Below are 21,277 nucleotides of genomic sequence, written 5' to 3'. Positions count from 1 at the left end.
AATATGTTCTCCCCGTTTTTTTCTTTTCTGTGCTGCCTTCTAAGTTGGCACTGATGTATGAACTCTTCTGTCTCCACAAGAGCAAGCTAAGCCTCCCCTTGTTAGACCTACTCTGCTTGAGCCCCAGAAGTCAGAAGGGGCAGAAATTGTCAAGGAGCAGATTTCAGAGCCATGTGAAGAAAAACTTGAACTCTGTCCTGAAGTGAGGTGCAGTGAGCTCTCCCTCATTAAAATTATTTAAGCAAAGACTGGATGAGCATTTGTTGTCTACACTAGAGAGTGGATTCTCTTTCAGGTCAGGTTTGGATGACCTATGAGATTCTATGATTCTTTGGACTTCATTTTCCTTATCTGAAAAATGGGTAAGTTGAACTAAGAAGGTTTCTTAGGTTGCTTCCAGTTTAGTTCATCTCTCAGACCACCTCCTCAAATCTGTCTTCCACTAAGAAGGTTTTCGCCTTCTTTTTTGTTATTTTTATCAAATTTTTAAACATTTATTCATACTTTTTTCTCATTGTTACTTTCCAGTGTTGTTGTTCAGTCATGTTCAGTCATATCTGACTCTTCATGTCTTCATTTGGGGTTTTCTTGGCAAAGATACTAGAGCAGTTTGCCATTTCCTTCTCTAGCTCATTTTACAGTTGAGAAAACTGAGGCAAACAGGGTGAAGTGAATTGCCCAGGGTCACACAGCCCTAAGTTTTGTCTGAGGCCAGATTTGAACTCATGAAGATGAGTCTTTCTAACCCCAGGCCCAGAGCCCTAACCACTGTGCAGCCGTCCTCACTGTGACTCCTCATCTTTCTTGGCTTCTTTTTCGATAGCATCCTTTCCTTGTCAATGAGAATTGCTTCTGATCAATGGGGGCAGCTAGGTGGCACAGTGGTTAGAGTGCCAAGCCTAGAGTCAGGAAGACCCAACTTCCTAAATTCAAATCTGGCCTCAGACATTTACTAGCTGTGTGACCCTGGGCAAGTCACTTAACCCTGTTAACCTCAGTTTCTTCATTTGTAAAATGAGCTGGAGAAGGTAATAGCAAAGCACTCCAGCATCTCTGCCAAGAAAACCTCAAATGGGTCACATAGAGTCAGTCTCAACTGAAATGGCTGAAAACAAAAACTTCTAATCAAAACAAATTAACACACTGCCCACCTGTCAACATCTGCCTCAATTCACAACTGCTTCAACCAATTTTCTGTAGAGAAAAGAAGGGCATGGCTCACTCTGTACTCCCTGCATTAAACAGTTCTCATTTCTTTCAGTATGGTTTTCCTTATGTTATTGTGGTCATTGTATAGCTCATTCTTCTAGTTTTGTCTACTTTACTATAAATGAGTTTGTATATTTTTTCTAATTAAATGAAAACATTAATTTTTTTTCTAATTAGATGAATAGAAATTATCCCTCCAACTCTCATGTCTTACTCACTTCTCTCTACCTAGTCAAATCCTGTCCATTCTTTAAGGGCCAACCCAAGCCCCACCTGCATATTTTACATATTTTATACAGATTGACATATATATGACACATTTTGCACGTTTTACCCACATTTATAATTTTACACAAATTTAGCACAGGGCAAACAAGAATACTAATTGTAGTGGTAGATAAGCAATAAATATTTTTAAAATGAACTGAAGCCTTACTTTCAATTGTCTGCATAAAAATGTTTTCTGATTATATTTTACATTGTAACTGCCCTTACAGGGTTATGAGTCAAGCTAAAATTTATTTATTATTTGTTTGTTTTTATTTATAAATAATATGTATATAATGTATTCATTATTAAATACATATTTATTTAATGGATTATCAACTTTTTTATAATTGATTTAAAGTAAACGTATAAACCAGGGATTGGACCATGCATGCCTCCTTCTCTTGTCTTTTTCATCTTTCTTTCTTTTTTTGGTCTTTTCTACTATTCACATCCTTCTGGTCTTCAGCCCTGGATTGACATGAGCTATTTTTCTTCTCCCATTCCCCTTTTAAGCTGCTGAGCACTACTGGGAGAAGATACCACTGTGCTTACTGAGTACCATATAAATTTGTGTGATCTATTCTGAATTATGCTGAGAATTGGTGCATGACTATTTTTAAAATTTATTTCAAACTCTTTAGGATTACTATAAATATTCTTTCTATGTAGCTTCAAAACCAACCTCTACCCGTGTCCTCATCTGCTACTTTACTGAGAAAAATAAAGGCCATATTTCATGAATTCCTTAATCTTCCTTTGTAACCCACCTGAGAACACATCTTTCTATCTTCGTCCATTCTTTTCTTCTTTATTCCTGGCTCAGAGGAAGAGGTGGCCCTTTGCCTTTCCAAAGCCACCTTCCCTCATACCCTTGATCTTCTCCTGGATTGTTTAGATCTTGGGCCATCAATCATTCCAACATTTTCTCTCCTGTTCAGTCTGTCTCCAGAAAGTAAAAGGATAGGTCAGAAGGAAAAAGGAGAAGAATATGTTATGTATACCAGTGCCGATAATTCAATCTAAGAAATTCAGTTATGAAACATTAGTATTATTCTTTTAATTTAGGTAATTTCCCCAAAGCATTCTGAGGTGTTAATTATTGATGCTTTTCTTCAGTTGACAGAGATATCCTTTTTTTTCACTTGGGTGAAGGAGGAAATTACTGAAGTGTTCTCCAGGGCTTTGAATGATATTCTTCAATGGCATTTTAAAAGAAGCTGGTAGCAAATTATATTTACGAAAGAAAAATGTCTTCTCTTTTGTGCTTACAAAGATTATAAATCTTAGGACTGATAAAAAGTGAGTGAACATTCAATTCAGACCACATACCGAAGCTGCTAAGAGCAAAAGAAAAAACATGTGACCAAAAAGACAGGTAGTGATAATTTCCCCTGGAAATAATGTATTGAGATTTGAGATAAGAGAGAAAAATGTATTTCAATGTAAGCATACATTATTGAGCTGAACAGAGAGCAAGGATGTTATTTCTAGATATGGATAAGGGTGTGCTGCGTCATGTTTTTCAACCCAAAGTTGTTTTCAGGAGGACTATGTGGCCTTTTCAGTGGAATAAACGTTAAGTAACTCCTGTAGATACACATCTTAGTAAGGATTCCTTTAACCAACATAGGAATAGGATGTTTCCTGTTCATATGGACATTGACCTAAGCATGCTGCATGGGAATTATAACACACAGTTAGGCACTTGGAACACACACACACAAACATACACTTAACTTATAGTGACATTGTTATCATCACCATTGTAACTGAGGCTTATATAGCTCTTTAAAGTCTGCAAATACATTATATCATGAACCTCTTAACAAAATATTTGAGGTAAGTATTACATTCATTAGTTTCTCCATTTCTTGTTATTGAGTTGTTTTTCAGTTGTGTTCAACTCGTCGTGACCCATTTGAGATTTTCTTGGCAGAGATACTAGAATGGTTTGCCGTGTCCTTCTCTAACTCATTTTACAAATGAGGAAACTGAAGCAAATGGGGTTAAGTGACTTGCCCTCAGGATCACACAACTAGTAAGTGTCTGAGGCTGGATTTGAACTCAGGTCCTGCTGACTCCAGGACTGGCGTTCTATCCACAGAGCTACCTAGCTGCCCTTCCAGTCAGTCTAGTCTTGGCCTTTTTTGCTGATTGTTTGCTTATGTAGTACTTCTGTCATAGTCTACTGTCATTTAATATAGACTACAATGAAAGTTATATATTGACAACAAGTATATGTGTGTGTACCCACAAGAACTTAAGGGTGACTCTGGTGCAATGAAAATTTATATCTACTACTCACAGCTGTAGCTTTAGAGCCTTCACTAGTTTGTTCCTCAATTTACGTAAATAAGTTGCAGTAGCATTATTAATTTTTTATTAATTAATTAATTATAAAAAGACAAAAGCAAGAATAATCAAAAAAGCATTTGCTCAAGAGGAGGTAAAACTGGGACAGCTAGGTGGTGCAGTGGATAGAGCACTGGCCCTGGATTCAGGAGGACCTGAGTTCAAATGTGACCACAGACACATAACACTTACTAGCTGTGTGACCCTGGGCAAGTCACTTAACCCTATTGCCTAGCTTAAATTTAAAAAAAAATAAAAAATTTTTAAAAATCGAGAGGAGGCAAAATAAGGAATACTCAAATAACCATCATTATATCCAGAAACAGTCCATCCTTAAATCTGAGTTACGTGGTTTCTCCTGGGGGAGGGTGGGGGTGTGTGTGGGTATGTTGGGAGCAAACTCATAGAAACCTTCTAGTGAGAAACTTAGGTAAGGAAACTCATGTATCTGGGGCAACTCATGAGTCAGACTGCAGACCTGAATATTTGTGGTCTGTCTGGGGAAGAATTGTACCACGCGTCACTTACTCCAAGCCTCATCACTTTCCTGCTGAATGAAGCTACTTCTCTAATGATCTTGGGGCCCTTTAAGCAGCCACTTCCCACTCTTGATCCCATCTAGACCCCATTCTACCTTCCAGTCACTCCCATCAAGATCCTCCCTAGAATTCCTTCTCCCAGACCCCTCCTCCAGTCACCCCAAACTACTTGGCCACTCCTAGATCCCTCCCTAGATCTCCTTTCTGTATATAAGATCCATCTTGTCTCCATTAAGGTGCTCAGATTCTTAAAATCTGGCTCGCTTGCCTTGGTGATACAAATGCTTAGATTCCTTAAGAGTCTGGCCAATATGGCAGATCTTAAATAAACCTTATCTTTGGCTGGAAAAAAAAAAAGGTCTTAGGTCTCCAGAGATTCCCAGTTCTATTCCTTTGATTTGGTATTAAGGTAGCACATGCTACTTCAGGAGAAGTACTGCCCTTTAATCCTGGAATCTATAAGGCTATTCAGTTCATATCTCTATAGGCTTTGAGGAGTTTCTCTTTCTGAAACTAGAGAAGACATTAAAGAGCAACGTAGGCGAGTCTTTAAAGGGTTTTCCCTCTTTCAGGTTGTAAATGGCACTAAAGAATAAGGTAGCCTTTGCCTAGCTAACTCATCACAGCATAGGATGCTTTCAATCATATCAGCTCCCAGCATCAAAGCTCTTCCTGCAGTCATATCAGTTCCTAGTAGCAACTATAGCAAGAGCCTGTCTTTAGCCAGCTGGTATCAGTGGTCTTTAGTTCCTGTTAAATTCTTAGCTCTGTTGCTGTTTCTCATTTCTCTTCTCCCAGCTTTTCGGTACTATCGCCTTCTGTATTCTGTCTCTTGTAAATCGTTTCTTTTTTTAGCTTCTCTGTTTCTTCTCCAACTGGCTTTAGAAAAAAGACCATAGTTTCTGATCTAACTTCTAATCCCTCAAATCAGGGCTTCTTTATCTCTCTCTCAGTCAGAGAAACATCAAATCCAAATTTCTATCACATTGGCACAAATATTCATTATACAACTATAATTAGATTATACAGTTGTCTCATAGCATTTCCCAGAAGTAAACTCTGAAGTCACTGAACTAGCCATATTAAAATTAACTGCTGGGAAATAATGCATTATAGCCATCTTTAACATCATTCAGTACTTTTGCCTTTGAGCTCAGGCTTTTCTAGTACTTCTGTATGAGGGCTGTGTTTCTCATAGGTTCTCTGCACTGTCTGTGCTTCTCTTCAAGCTAAATTTCTGTTCCTTCCACTCATATCATTTTTCTCCTGACCCTTTCAGTAAATAAAATGATTATATGAGAAAGGGGTAATTCTCTGTGTATATGTATGTGTACACACAGACACACGTTCGTGTATACATGTGTATATATAGTGTATATATCTATGTGTATACATATATATTGTGCATCTATTTGTATAGATAGAAGCATGTTTATATAGTAGAAAACTTTTCTTTGTAACGTTTTATATTGGTAACAATTATGGTTTTGATTTAGCTTAAAGTAGCTTTCTAGAAAAATAATTTCACTAATCATAAGATTATCATATCATTAGAAAATAGAATAGCAAATACTGTAAAGCATCATTAAATATGAGATGTACCATAGTAACAGAAATAGCTTGCCTTTGAAAATTAAATGTTCAACTGTGTTTGAAAGCCTTGATACCTGAGAAGCAGCTATGTATGGGGTACAGTGGATAGAGTAGATAGCCTGGAGTTAGGAAGACCTGAGTTCAAATCCAGACTCAAACACTTAGTTTCCTCAACCATAAATTGGGGGTGTTAATAGAACATCATTTCTCTGATTGTTATGAGGATTAAGTGAGATATTTGTGAAGTACCTAGTGCATGGTAAATGTTTAATAAGTAATTGGGAATTTTTTTGTTAAACATTTTGTCTAAGTCCTCACTCGTTCAAATATATGTTATTTTAAAACTTTCGGTTTTTAAGAATTACCAGGATTTAATGACTAAGAAGTAACAACCTATTGTATTGTTATAAGTATCTCTAGATGAACATCTTCATTTAGGTTTACTAATAAGACTACTAAGGAAGAGAGATTAACATGGTAAAATGACCTTTGGACTAGTGGTCAGATTGGTTTCCTGTTAAACCTCACCTCTACTATTCAGCAACCACATAATTCTGGGCAAGTCATTTATGAGCCATCATTCTTCATCTCTGAAGAGGGCACGGCATTAGCCGAGTTCTTCATAGAGTCATTGGGAGTGGGCGTGTTTGTTTTCTTTTTTATTGATGTCTTCAGTTTTTACATCACCTTCATTTCTGAATGCTTCTCCTCTACCCTACCCAGTCAGTCATTGCTTGTAATAAAGAAGAAAAAAAGGGGCACTTAGGTGGCACGGTGGATAAAGCACGGGCCCTGGATTCAGGAGTATCTGAGTTCAAATCTGGCCTCAGACACATAACACTTCCTAGCTGTGTGCCCCTGGGCAAGTCACTTAACCCCATTGCCTAGCCAAGAAAAAAAAAATTCAATGTAATAAAAAAGAAAAAAGAAAGAAGATAAAGCAGTTCAGTCGAGTCTGATAGCATATGCAGTGTTTTCACATTCATTATCACCCACCTCTGGAAAGAAGAAAAGTATTTTCTCATCATTTCTCCAGGAATAAGCTTAGTCATTATAACTGTAAAGTGTTCAGTTTTTCTTATTGTTGTCATTTCTTTCTGTTTTCATTGCTGCATTTCTATTGTCCTGGTTCTGTTTGCTTCACTCTGCATTCATTCATGTAAACTTTCCCATACTTCTACGTTCTTCATTTCTGTCATTTCTTACAACATTATATTCTCACGCTGTTGTATGTTTATCCATTCCACAATTTGAGTGTCTGATTTGTTTCCAGTTCTTTACTCCCACAAAAAGTGCTGCTATGAATCTTTTGTTGTACATGAGATTTTTCTTTTTTTCTTTGATCTCCATATGGTCCATGCCTAGTGGCAGTACCACTGAGCAAAAAGGGCATGGACATTTTGTGATTTTATTTTTTCATCACGGTTCCAAATTGCTTTCCATAGTGATTGGACATTTTCATAGTTCTAATAATAAATTAATATCTTCAACATTGAGTATTCTCATTTTTGGCCATTTTTCATAGTTTGCTGCATGTAAAGGGAAATTTTACAGTTGATTTAATTTGCAGTTCTCTTATTATTTGTAACTTAGGATACTCTTCCATGTGGTTGTGATTCTTTTGAAATTCTTTTGAAAATTGATTGTTCATATCCTTTGACCACTTATTGATTAGAGAATGGTTCTTGGTATTTTATATTTGTTTTAATCTTGTATACATCTTTTGTTTTGTTTTGTTTTTTAGGCAATTGCGTTAAGTGACTTGCCCAGGGTCACACAGCTAGTAAGTGTCAAGTGTCTGGTCTGAGGTCAGATTTGAACTCAGGTTATCCTGACTTCAGGGCCAGTGGTCTATCCACTGCGCCACCTAGCTGCCCATTGTATGCATCTTAGATGTCATAGTCTTATTAAAGATATTTAATGCAAAGATGTTTTCCTGGCCAATAACACCAACAATCGCTAACATTTATATAGTGTTTACTACGTGCCAGCCACTATACTATACATTTCACAATTATTATCTGATTTAATCCTGGGATGTGGGTGTTATTATTGTCCTCATTTTATAGATGAGGCAACTGAGGCCCAGGGCCACATGTCTAATAAGTGAATGAGGCTGAATTTGAGCTCCACCCAAGCCTAGCACTCTGTCTGCTGTGCTACCTAGCTGCCCCAATTTCACTTCTTATTCTAATTGCATTGATCTTGTTTGTCCAAAAGTTTTTCAATTTCAAATAATCAAAATGATTTTATGTTCTCTTTTGTGATCACTTCCATCCTTGTTAATTGAGGAAGTCTCCTAGCTTTAGCAATGAGTTATCCCTGATAATGTTCATATCTATTTTTTCTTAATGGTTTGACCTTTTATATTATAGTTAAATACAATTGGGATTTATTGTATATGGTGTAAGATGTTGTCCTAAATGCAGTTTTTTACCAATCTCCTTTCTAATTTTCCCAGGAGTTCTTATCAAATAAGGGGTTAGTCCTCCAAGAATTATATGTTCTCAGGCTTATTGAACACTGCATTACTGAGCTCAGTTATTTCTGATTCTTCCTGGTCCATTCTACTGATGTGATTTTCTGTCTTTTAACCAATGCCGGATAGTTTTGATTATTACTGCTTCATGATATGAAAGAGGAAAGTACCTCTTCACTGAGTTATTGTAAGGGTGAAATGAGATAGGATAGGCAAAGTGCAATGCCAACCTTAGAGCCTTAGATAAATATCAGATAAATTACTATTGATCTATCGCAAACCTGATATTTCTGTCCACTAATTAAATAGGGTTGATTAAGAAAAGCCTGAAATTCAGAAGCTCCCCATTCATTCCCTATTTGTTGTTCATTCTTTGTTATTGATGTGCATGTGCTGCAGTCTCTCATGCAAGGTCCTGCTTAATTTGGTGGGAGATATTTGCAATTTAAATCATGGGAGAAATTATCAGTACATTCCGACTTCCTAGGGTGTCAGCGCTCTACCATAGTCTTTGTTCAGTAAGCCCAGCTATGGAATAAGTTAGTTTATGCAAATGAATGCATCCATCTTCATTTCTCTTTGCCATTCATCCATTATGCATACATTAAGCCCCAAGGTGCCCATAAAAAGATTCATTAGTTAAGTCAGGAGCACAGGTTAGCAGAAAGGAAACTCCTGAGTCATAGATTTCCTCCAACTCCCCCCACTTTGGAAATATCTATAAATGAATTAGTAAATCCTTTTGGGTTTGAGAGTCTTATTGGCAGTTAACATTCCAATTATTCAGCGCATTTTCATAAAACCATGCGGTATTTCAAATCCTGATTTTTTTTTCTCTTTGCCTGGAAGGTTACATCTTTCGTGGACTTTTGAAGATCCCCTATCGGTAGTGGTTGGCTGGTTAATTCTATACCTGGCCTCCCTTTTAATGCATTGCCTAGATGCCTTCTCTCTTCCTATAAGCAAACATTGCTGTGATGAAATACTCCAATATTCATTCACATTAAGTTATAAATCACTCCAAAGAAGTTCAATGTGATATCTCCAAAGGGTATTTGCATTTTAATAGGGATCAAACTAAGTGGAATTTCAGAGCTTGGTGTGGGAGGGAAGAAGGGGAGGAGACGAAGCATTCTGGAGAATAATAGACTTGTATGGCCAGTGGTATGTTAGAGCCAGCTCAAATAGACTTCTGATTGTTGCATTTTCCATAGGGACATTTATGTTTTGAAAGCTGGCAAACAACAAATCAGGATTTGATTTTTTTGTTTGTTTGAATGTCTAGACTTATTAAAGTGATGGGAAAAATGTTAATAATGGAGATTTAATTTAAAAGTGTGTCTCACTTCCTTTTTTTCTTTTTTTGGAAAGCTGGTTGTTAAATATTTACCTTGCCATACCCCTTTTGAATCTTGGCTCATGAGATAATGTTATAGGCAATCACGTATTACACCTATCTAGAAGACCAGGCTTTGATACATATGACTTTTATTTTATGCAATAGTAGTTTTTCCAAAAGATGAGGGTAAACAAGATTCATATACTTCAATCCCATGTGACCTTTTGTTACTTTTAAGGAATGGTTTATTTCTTTTGGGTAAAGCCTCCATCAGGAATCAACTACCCACTTACAAACAGTTTGACCATATTATATTAAATTCAATAAACTCTGATTCAGGTTGGTTTTTTGTTTTTTGTTTTTGTTTTAATTAGAGGCCAATGAATATTATGTAATCTGAACTTACAACATAAAGAAATGGAAGCTCTTACAAGCTAAATACATTTTATTAAAGTTAACAAGAGAGTCATAACTTGAATTCAAATCTTCCAGTTCAAAACATATGTACACAAATAGTCTCGGAGCCAACTTCATATCACCCTAAGAGTAACACCACTTCTCTATTCTTTCAGAGTTAACTTTTGGCTTTAGCTATGAGTAAATGACACTGATCCTATTTGAAAATAGGGTGGCTGAAATCTCATGTCAATTATAAATATAGAAGTAAAATGACCTGAGGGGTCACCTAGTCCCAGGGTTCTTAAACTAGGGTCTACTGACTCTCAGGAACCCAGTGGGTAGATTTCAGGAGGTCCATGAATATGGATAGGAAAAAATAACATTTTTGAAATTTTTCACTAACCTGTGACAGAAATTTAGTATTGTCTTCCATTATTCAAAAGCATCATTCTTAGAAAGGATCCATATGGTATTCCATGACACAAAAAATGTTGAGAACGTTTCATTTAGAAAAAAACACCTCATTTAACAATAAGGAAACCAAAAGCAAAGCAGTGAAGTTGGCTATTATCACACATATAATTGAGATTTGAACTCCAGTGCTCTGATTCCAAAACCACCTGTTGCCTCTTTTTGTCATCAGGTTGGGTATAGAAAAGGGACAAAACCTACTCTTCCAGGGGCTAAGCTTCCCTATTCTACTTTCTTTAAGCAATGGATCCCCAGATGTGGTCGCCATTTACTAAAGTATCCGTGCTTCTGGAGTCTACCTGCATTATACCTTTTACTTCTTAGGTTATTTATACTATTGATATATTCTCTCTGTCTTCTTGCTGGCGGTGTTCAGTGATTTATTTAAAAGCAAAAGTAACCAACCCAATAAAAGGACTCTCCCATCCTACGTTCATACCCTTGTCTAGTTTTAGTGACATGAAAACAAACATTTCATTTAACACTCTTTCATTATTATCTCGAAGTATTTCGTGCTGTTTGGTCACTTAGCTTGTTCAATATAAAGCTATATTTGTTTGAAAGAATGATTTGGGTTCATACTTTTTACTCAACATATAATTATTTTCTTGGATGGTTAGGCCTGCTTTGCAGGGCCTAATTATTATTTTAGGGATACTAATTAATTTCCTCTGATCTTTCTACTATTGTCTAGTTTTTCTTTTGATTCACGGTAGCAACAGAGTAATTTTTTGTTACTTTGATTGGTTCTCTTTAGAATTTGAAGGTGTGTATGTGTGTGTGTATATACAGATGCACATATGTGTATATGCATATGCATATATGCAAACACATCTGTGAAATTTGTTTAGTGATGCTGTGATTTGACTATATTTCTTGGTGAAGCAAACTTGAGATTTCTGTCATCCAGTCTGTGATGACAAGGTGGTCCTTCTCCTTGCCAAGGTGTGCACTTGATCTAATCCTCCCATATTCTCCAGTAAACTACATCCTTAGTCAACCCCTCCCCCTAAAAATCTTCAAGCTCTCCCAATCAACTGGTTCTTTCACTACTGCTTTCAAATACACCCAAATCTTCCCCCCAACCTTAAAAAACTTTCAGCTATCATCTTGTCTATTCTCCCTTTCTTGGCCAACTCCTCAATAAAGTTGTGTGTGTACACTAGTTGTCTCTACTAGTTGCCTTTATTTTCTCTTCTCTTCCTCACCCTGTCTCCCCCTTTCTCTCCTTTAATCCATTGATATCTGGCTTCTGGCTTTGTCATTCGTGAAACTACTCTATCTAAAGTTACCACTCATTTCTTAATTGCCAAATGTGATGATCTTTATCAGTCCTTGTCCTTCTTGACCTCTCTGCCACTTTTGGCCCTTCTGACCACTCTCCTCTTGATTATTTTCTTCTTTCTGGATTTTTATGATACTACTCTCACCTGGTCCATCTCCTACCTGTCTGACTGTGCCTCAGTTCCCTTTGCTGGCTCATCATCTGTGAGTATTCCTTATTTCTGTCCTAGGTCCTTTTTTCTCCCTCTATACTTGTAGTAACTTCATCAGATCCCATTAGCTATCATTGCCATACAAATGGCTTCCAGATTTATATATCCAGCCATCCCAGTCACTTCCTTGAGCTTTTTTCCTGGATCACTATTTTTCTGTTGGACATTTTCAAGTTCGATATCCAGAAGACATCTTAAACCCAATATGTCCAAAACTGAACTCATTATTTTTCCTCTCCTCTTCCCTACTTCCCATTTCTAATGAAGACACCACCAGCTTTACAGTCTCCCAGGTTTGTAATCTCAGCTTTATCCAGATCTTCTCGTTCATCTTTACAACATTTATCCATCCATTTACAAATCTTGTCATGTCTCCCTTCATAACATTTCTTATATCCAACCCCTTTTCTCTACTCTAGGAGCTACAACCTTAGTTCAGGCCCTCATTCCTTCTCACCTAGCTAGTTGCAGCAATCTATATAATCTGTTGTTGCAGCAATACTATTTGGTCTCCCTGCCTTAAGTAGCTCACTACTCTAGTGCATCATATATAGTGCTGGAAAAGGAATTTTCCTTATGTATAGATATAATTATGTCATTCCCCTACTTGCCAACTCTACAAAGCCCCTATTGCCTCTAGGATAAAATATAAACCTCTTTATTTAGTTCTTAATGACCTATACAACCTGACCCCAACTTTCTCTTTCCACTGTCAATGGACATTACTCCCACACATTATGAACTAGCCAAATTGGCCTTCTCTACATGCCACCCCATATCCGATCTGCATGCACTAGCTGCCTCCCATGCGTGAAATACACATCTTCCTACTTCTGCTTCACAAAGTTCCCCTCTTTATGTACAGCTCAGACATTATCTTCTACATGAAACCTTTCCTGATCTCTCTTCTCACAGTGCCTCCCCTCCTAAATTATCTTATAGTTAATTACTTTGTATATAGTTATATTTATTCATTTTATATGTGTGCTGTATATTTTTATATGTACTTGTTATATGTCCCATTAGAATGTAAGCTGTTCTTTGTAGTTGTATCTCTATTGCCTAGCACAGTGCTAATAGGTATTTAATATTTGTTGATTATCAGTGTTCTGTGGATTCTGTTGAATTTTTCCATGTGCTTCCAATATTTATGTACATTTTTTCCTACATGGTTTCCTCAAGTACTATATTAAGATTTTCCTTTTCATAATTTTTTTCTGGAAAAAATTATAATCCTTATGTTAATCTTGTTCCATCATTTCCTTTAATGCTTCATTTTCACATTCCGTTTCCATATTTGTTGTTTATCCTTCATCTTCAAAGAGGACCACGACATCAGGAAGGTGATGTCATGACTTGCAAATGAATTAGATTTAAGCGATGAGAGCCTCAGTCTCTCCTTCAGAGACAACTGAGTCTAGTGGCAAGATATAGATCAGGATGACTGGAGATGGCCCCAGATGCAGTGGGAGACCTTGGCCTTTTTAAGCTAAGGTCTTTCTCATGTCTCAGTTTGACTGAGGCAACACTTATTCAGTGATTAGGGCTAGGTAAGAAATGAGGCAAAGAATGACTAGTCAAAGAGAGCCAGATTTCTTATAATCTTTCAGGGAATATACTATTATGGAGTGCATCTCTGTTTTTGTTTTAAATTCTTTGGTCAGAGTGCTCATTTCCATCTTATTTCTTTAATATTGTCGCATAATTCTTTGCCCTTCTGACCCATCCTGGAGATTCTTAGTGGTAGCAGTTGTGAGGGTTGGGAGGGGGAACTTAACTCTAGTTTCAAGGGACATTGCAGAATTTGTTATGATATTTTCACCAACCTCAGAGGATTTTGACTCAATTTATTTTATTATGATGTATGTTGAAGTGCCTTCTTTCTTTGAATCTTTGTTCATTTATCCTCCTTAGCCAGCTTTTGTCTGCCTTAATCACTATTTTGATATTTCTGTGGTGTTCTTGCTGAAAAAAATACTTATCTCCAATTCTTTTCCTTCCATAGTCACTGCTGCTCTCCCCCTGGCCCAGGCTTTGTTTTTGGCTTTGTTTTAACTATTTCCACCAGATACTGAGGATGACCCATAGAATACTGTTGCAGGGAGATTCTGATTGGACAGTGGAGTTACTACTCAACCACCAAAATATTCTTCCTAAAGTGCAAGTCCGAACATGTCGCCCTCTTCCAGCAAACTCCAGTGGCTCTCTCTTACCTCCAGAATCAAATAGAAAATCTTCTGTTTGACATTTAAAGCTCTTTATAACTGGCCCCTCCTACCTTTTCAGTCTTCTTACACCTTACTCCCCTTGATGATTCAGCGACAGGCTTTCTTGCTGTTACTCCTACAAGACACTTCGTCTTCCAACTCTCTACGTTTCGATAGGCTGTTCCCTATGCCTTCTTTTTCTCCTTTCTTGTCTCTTCTTCCTGACTTCTTTCTAGTGTCAGCTAAAATCCCACCTCTTACAAGAAGCCTTTCCCAATTTCCCTTACAATTTATCCTCTCTGTATCTTGTTTGTACATAGGTGCTTACATATTGTTGCGATTAGATTAATGTTAAATTAGATTAAATTGTAAGTTTCTTGAAGGCAGGTGCTATCTTTGCCTTTCTTTGTATCCCTTGTGCATGGCACGTAATAGACACTTAGTAAAATGCATACTATGACATGACTTGAATTACTTATTGAATCTCAGGGTTGGTCTGATTCATAGGCCTCAACTGGTCTTGAGAGTAGGATTCTATCTAGGACATGGCCTAAGGAGTATCCCCAGAAGTAGAATGTCTAAACTTGCCCTTGCCGCAAGGACCTTTGGCCTAGCACACAGACTGTGGGAAATGGTGAAAACTGTAGGCACGAATGTTAGGAACAATGACGCCTCTACCCACTCTGGGAATAAGGGCCCATCTAGGAGACTGCCGAGAGGTTTACTCTGAAAGACATTGGCTAAAATTACCACAAAGAGTCTTTCTGAGCCGGCATGAAGACTGTGGAAGCAAGGAGAAGGCCAAGGATGCTGTGGGAGCACCAGGAGAGACAAGGTTGATGAATTGGTATTGTGTCTTTTTCAGTTAGAATTACATGTACAAGTTCTTTCACTTTTCTCCTTCCCAGCAGTGTTGAATTTTCTAGATTTAGGAGCCTCTTAAATTATTTGGTGTGGCCAGGGAAAAGCTTCCCCCTAAGATACATTTTATTCTGCATTTTCCCAGGATTCCTTCTTTTAAATATTTGAAGACAACTACTGTGTCTCACTCTCTTTTCCCCCTCCAAGTGTTCTCTTCTCCAGGCTAAACATCCTCAGTTCATTTCACTGATAGTCATACAGACCTCATTAAGGCTCCTCCAGCTTCAAAGTCTAGTATTCTATGAGTCTACGAAAGCTGTGACCAGAAGACCTAAGGTAGTTATCCAAGGATTCAGCTGCAAATCCGTCCATATCATATGTCATATTGTGAGACATTCTGTCATCCGTGATTTGACTCACTGTTGTGATTTAAAGGCAATTCTATCTGCGTTCTTCAATAAATGAAAACAAATGTCAACAGCCAACATGTGGGATAGGCTGCTGGTAATCGTATTGATCTGCAATTGTGTTAGCCTCTATAGAGAACTGTCTGCTGAGAGCTGCTGAAGCCGTGCCTTGCTTATGTCATGGGTCAGGCAGGAGGCGCCTTCCCTTTGAGGCAGTCACATTCCTCTCCCTGCACCCCAACATGCCTTGTGTTACTTCAGCACCTCATAAGTCCAGGCACATTGAAACTAGGCCTTTGTGGGATTTTGTCCTCTAAAGAACCCCACTTGTTTATAGTGTTATGATTCAGTTCTTCCTTCCCAATTTATTTGTTGTTGTTAAGATATAGTGTTCTATAAAAAGGTCACTTGAGAGAGACAAAGAACAAAGAGAAAAAATTGTCTTTTGTGCATAAGCCAAACCAGACTATTTATTGGCAACCCAGAGCGAACTACCCCACTGGTGCCCATTTGAATAACTTTTAATAGAATATCTGCTTCAGATTTATTCTCATGCAGATTTTTATGATGTAGACTGTGAATTGTAATGGAAGGAGCCCACAGATACTTTTTCCTCATAAAAATGTGAGATAATTTGATGGTGGGGTGAATGGGGTGATAAGATAAGTTGAGGAGAGCTGGTCCCTATATACACTCACACACAAAGCATATGTAGTCCTATTTGCATTTAATAAAAATAAATAATTTTGTTTTAACAGAGGAGTTCAAAGGTTCCACGGTTGTGGAATTAATGAAGAAAGAAGGTACCACCCTAGGGCTTACGGTGTCGGGCGGAATCGACAAGGACAGCAAACCAAGGGTATCCAACCTTCGGCAAGGTGGAATCGCTGCCAGGTAACCATGGCTAGAATAACCCTCCCCCCCAAAAAAAAAAGTTATGGTGGGGGGGCTGGCTTCAGAAGTGAAAAACTCATCAAAAAGGTCACTAATAAATAAATGACGACCACCATCTGCACATCAGAGCAGAAACACAGCTGGGCATATCTCTGAAGGTCTCCCACTCCTCTCTCTCTCTCTCACAAGGTGCCCCTGGGCTGAGCCAGAAGGACCAGCAAAGTCTTCCAAAGATATTTCAAGAGTCACCAGTTGCTCATAACTTCTGATTTTGACAAATTTGTTCAGCAAGCCTCCAAATAAGTCATTGCACCAAAAATAAGTCATTGCAGGTGGAAAGTGATGTTGCTTTCCTTTTGTGGGAAGGAGGGGGTAAGTTTAGGTAATATCAATTTAAATAGGACATTTAAAAATGTAAATAGGATATTTAAAAAGAAATTTTAAAAGAATTTTTTAAAAAGATATTGAAAAGAAAAAAAGACATATGTCTTGAAAATAACTGTCCTAGGAATAGTAGGAGACAAAAATCTAAGACCTAAAAAAAATTTTTTTAAGCTCCATGTTCCCTCCTTTGATCTAGGGATAGTTCTAGTGACCTTGAATTTCCAGAAAGTCATGTCAGTTGTGGTTTGAAAGAAGGAAGGAGAATTCCAGCAAGAGTTCTAACTTCCTTTGACCCAGTGATTCCACTTCTAGGACTGTATCCCAAAGAGATCATAAAAATGGGAAAAGGACCCACAAGTACAAAAATATTTATAGCAGCCCTTTCTGTGGTGGCAAAGAATTGGAAATTGAGGGAATATCCATCAATTGGGAATGGCTGAACAAGTTGTGGTATAGGAATGGAATACTATTGTGTTATAAGAAATGATAAGCAGGCTGACTTCAGAAAAACCTGGAAAGACTTGAATGGACTGATGCTGAGTGAAGTGAGCAGAACCAAGAGAATGTTGTACACAGTAACAGCCATGTTGTGTGATGACTAACTTTCATAGACTTGGCTTTTCTCAGCAATGCAAGGATCTAAAACAACTTCAAAAGTCTCATTATGGAAAATGCTATCCACATTCAGAGAAAGAACTATAGAGTCTGAATGCAGATCTAAGCATACTTCTGTTTTGTTTCTTCTTTCTTGTGGTTCCTCCTATTAGTTCTAATTCTTCTTTACACCATGATTCATGTGAAAATATGTTTAATAGGAATGTATCTGTATAGCCTATATAAGATTACATTCTGTCTTAGAGAAGGAGAGGGAGAAAATTTTAAACTAAAATGCTTTTAGAAGTGAATATTGAAAGCTAAAAATTAATTAATTAATTAATTGATAAAAAAACAAACCAAAAAAGACAGTTCTAACTTTTTTCTTTTGGATTTTGAATCCCAGCAGGCATTGCTAGGTAAGGTAACTAGGTACATAGCACATATGCATTAGACTTTGAATCAAGAAGACCTGAGTTCAAATACAGTCTCAGATACTTATTAGCCCCATTAACTACTGCCAAGTCACTTAACCTTGGTCTGCACCACCAAGGTCCTTATCTATCAGATGATGATAATATGACCTTACCACACCCCTCACAAGGTTGTTATAAGGCTCAGCAAACATACGTAAAGCACTTTTAGATTTGCAAATTGTTTACAAACAACCCTCCTGGGAGGTATATAGGAAAACAAGAGGGGTCCCTCACAGAGGGGACACGAACCTGAAATACCTACAGGGTTAGATAACGGTAACCTTGTTCAGGTAGTCATTGATTCAAAGTCCTCACCTAGTAAGATACATTCTAGATGAGTGACTTATAACGAAACTTTCCAAAGGCCAAGGTGCTAATTGTTTCTAATGATCCATATACAGATTCATACACAATTTTTTTGTAAATTAAAGGCTCTATTTCTTACCATGCAATTCTCCTCTTTGCTGCTTAAAAACAGGCATCTATAGGAAATATGAGATATTATTATTAATTTTCTATCACAATAACTGTTGGGATTCATAGTTTATGGGAGGTGAGGGACTTAAGCTTAGCCTATAGTAAATGAGTTCATTATTCACAATTTTGAATGAAACATTATTATGAATTTTTAGATGGTACTTAATTCTTATTCTTACCTTTAGCCTCATTGGCCTCTGTTGTCTTATGTGTAGAATTTGGCTAAAAATGTAGATGTGGCCAACTTGTAATTGGAGGAACAGTGATGGAGAAAGGAGGAAATAAGCATTTATTGAGCACTGTGTGCCAGTGCTAAGCGCCTTACAAATATTCTCTCAACAGCTCTGTGAGGTAGGTACTATTATTATCCCCATTCCCCAGATGAGGAAACTGAGGCAAAGTGACTTGCCCAGGGTCACACAGCCAGATTTGAAATCAGGTCTTCCTTACTTCAGTCCTGACACTATCCATTGCCTCCCTAGCTTTACAGAGCTGATGACCAAGCAATACGTATAAACAGGAAATGGGATCGTTGCGTAGGTGGCATGATAATATAGAGTGTTAGACTTGGGAGTCAGGAAAACCTGAGTTCAAATCCTGCCTCAGATTCTTGTTAACTTTGTGACCTTGGGCAAGTCACTTAATATCTCAGCCTCAGTTTCTCCATCTGGAAAACAGGGATAATTATAACACCTACCTCCTAGAGCTGTAGTAAAGATCAAATGAGCTCTTACGTGTACTTTGTAAGCCTTAAAGCACTATATAAATGCTCGCCATTATTGTTATTATTAGCCTGGGAACCTCTATACATCATTTCATATACAGGGATTAATATGGTTGTTTGGTTTTGCCAGCTCAGGTATCAATGCTTATATATTTGTTAATGAAAAGAATGTTGGATGGGGGGGGAATAAAGTGAGTCTTCTGAATGAAGAGAATAATTACTGACAAACACAAAATCTGTGTTTTGCAGAAGCGATCAGTTAGACGTGGGAGACTACATCAAAGCCGTGAATGGAATCAACCTCACCAAATTCCGCCATGATGAGATCATCAGTCTGCTGAAGAATGTTGGGGAAAGGGTCATTCTGGAAGTGGAGTATGAGCTCCCATCCATCTGTAAGTCATCCCATTCCTGAGCAATGCATCCAGGGACCTCTCTTTCTAAAGCAATTTTAAGTCTTCGCTTCTTCCATCAGTGCCTCTTTATAGGCATGGTAACTCTTAGTTCCCTATTATTTCAGAATGATTTTATTTATCAAAGTCAGTGCCTTTTAAGTAAAAAATTAGCCCAACTAGCAAGCAATAATGAAACAACTAGGTTGCCATTCCATGAAGGACATCTGTTAATATGGTATGCTGCTTATGTGCTTCAATCAGCAGTAATCATTTGTCCTAAGCACATGCTAGGTACTCTCTTTATAGAATAGAGGTAGGCATAGATCAGATCATTTCCAAGAGGTTTTTAATGGGCTCTTGAGTAGCTTTTGTTAAATTAGGCAGTATGAGTAGTAAGCAAAGCAGGCAAGGTCCCGGCTTCTGCTTCATGTTTGTTCTGCTCCCGTGTTTAGTTGAGAAGTTTAAAAGTTGATATGTTTTATTCTTATCTTTAATCCTATGTTACTTCTCATTTCTTCCCATTGTGTATGTCTCAAATTCCTCATGTGGCCCTCTAGATCCTCACTCACGGCCTTATTCAGTCAAAGGGCCTCACTTGAGGACCTAGAGGGCCACATGTGGTCTGGAGCTGCAGGTTCCCCAGCCCTAGAGGAGGGGAGAGTAAGGCACATATAAAAATAAGTATAATACAAATTACAAAAAAAAAAAGACAAAGGCTGTTATTCTTTCTGATGCATCATCCCACTATTTAGCTATTTTTCATGATTATTTCTTATGTGTTAAAAAGGAATTTAGGCCTCTGAGGGCAAAGAGATAGAGAAGAGAATACAAATCCTTTCATTTACTAGGCTCGGATGTCATCAGAAAACTGAAGGAGGGTGCCAGTCATTAAATCAGAGCAAAAATAACCAAAGCTAAGAAGCCCACAGTTCTTTGATGCCAAACCAACCCCAGGAATGAGGTCAAATTGTCCAAAAAAATTGAATTATAAATTACAATTTTAAAAAAACCATTGATAAAAAACTTTCTCAGTCCTTCCAGTTCCTAAAGCCTTCTCCTCCATGATAACCTTCTCTCTATTCTATATGTGTATCTTGCATATACCTTATTATTTTGTGTCCTCTCCCACTAGAATGTAAGCTTTTTGAAGGAACGGTTTTTTGCCTTTCTTTGTATCCCTAGCACTTAGCACGTTGCCTAACACAATAAATGCTTAATAAATACTTTCTGATTGATTGATTGATGGCAGATGTCAATCATAATACAAAAATAAAAAGTCACAGGTTAGTGGGCTTTGATCCTAATTATGTTTTCTAAGTTACCAGAGATTACATTCCAACCTTAGCACCGTTCCAATGGCTAATTTTGATTCTTTAGGCAAACTGCTTCACTGTACCTCATACTCAGATGTATATGTAAATAAAGTAATTATGCAATGGTTTTCATTTCATGCATATGAAGTATAAATGCACAACCATCCAGAGAGAAGTCATGCAACTTAATTTTTTTTAAAGATTCATGAATTAAACTAAAATTAAGTTAACCCTTGATTACTTATACTAACAATGATATGAATAATCTGAGAAAATGGGAAACCCCCAATGCATTTATATGTGGTCTAGGAATGACATGAGAGATTGTGAGATTTTGATTTCTAATCTTTCTAACCCATATTTACTTAAGCTAATATTAAAATTAGTTTTCATCCTCT

The 21,277-nt window shown here is 37.4% G+C and overlaps 1 protein-coding gene across 1 annotated transcript in view; it reads left to right on the top strand.

The window, feature by feature from the left end:
* The window catches only part of GRIP1 (glutamate receptor interacting protein 1), a 230,696-nt gene that overhangs the window by 11,231 nt on the left and 198,188 nt on the right, over positions 1 to 21,277 (top strand). Inside the window, exons 2-3 of the mRNA XM_078146166.1 lie at positions 16,381 to 16,516; positions 19,421 to 19,566. Of these exons, the coding sequence (XP_078002292.1) occupies positions 16,413 to 16,516; positions 19,421 to 19,566 (250 nt within the window). The 5' untranslated portion in view covers positions 16,381 to 16,412. The remainder of the gene's footprint in view (positions 1 to 16,380; positions 16,517 to 19,420; positions 19,567 to 21,277) is intronic.

The sequence above is a fragment of the Phascolarctos cinereus genome, unplaced genomic scaffold (genome assembly GCF_003287225.1).
Source record: "Phascolarctos cinereus isolate Bilbo 61053 unplaced genomic scaffold, phaCin_HiC Scaffold_1;HRSCAF=81, whole genome shotgun sequence".
Lineage (NCBI taxonomy): Eukaryota > Metazoa > Chordata > Mammalia > Diprotodontia > Phascolarctidae > Phascolarctos > Phascolarctos cinereus.
The sequence above is the reverse complement of the archived record's forward strand: the minus strand, read 5'-3'. Positions and strand labels throughout refer to the sequence as shown.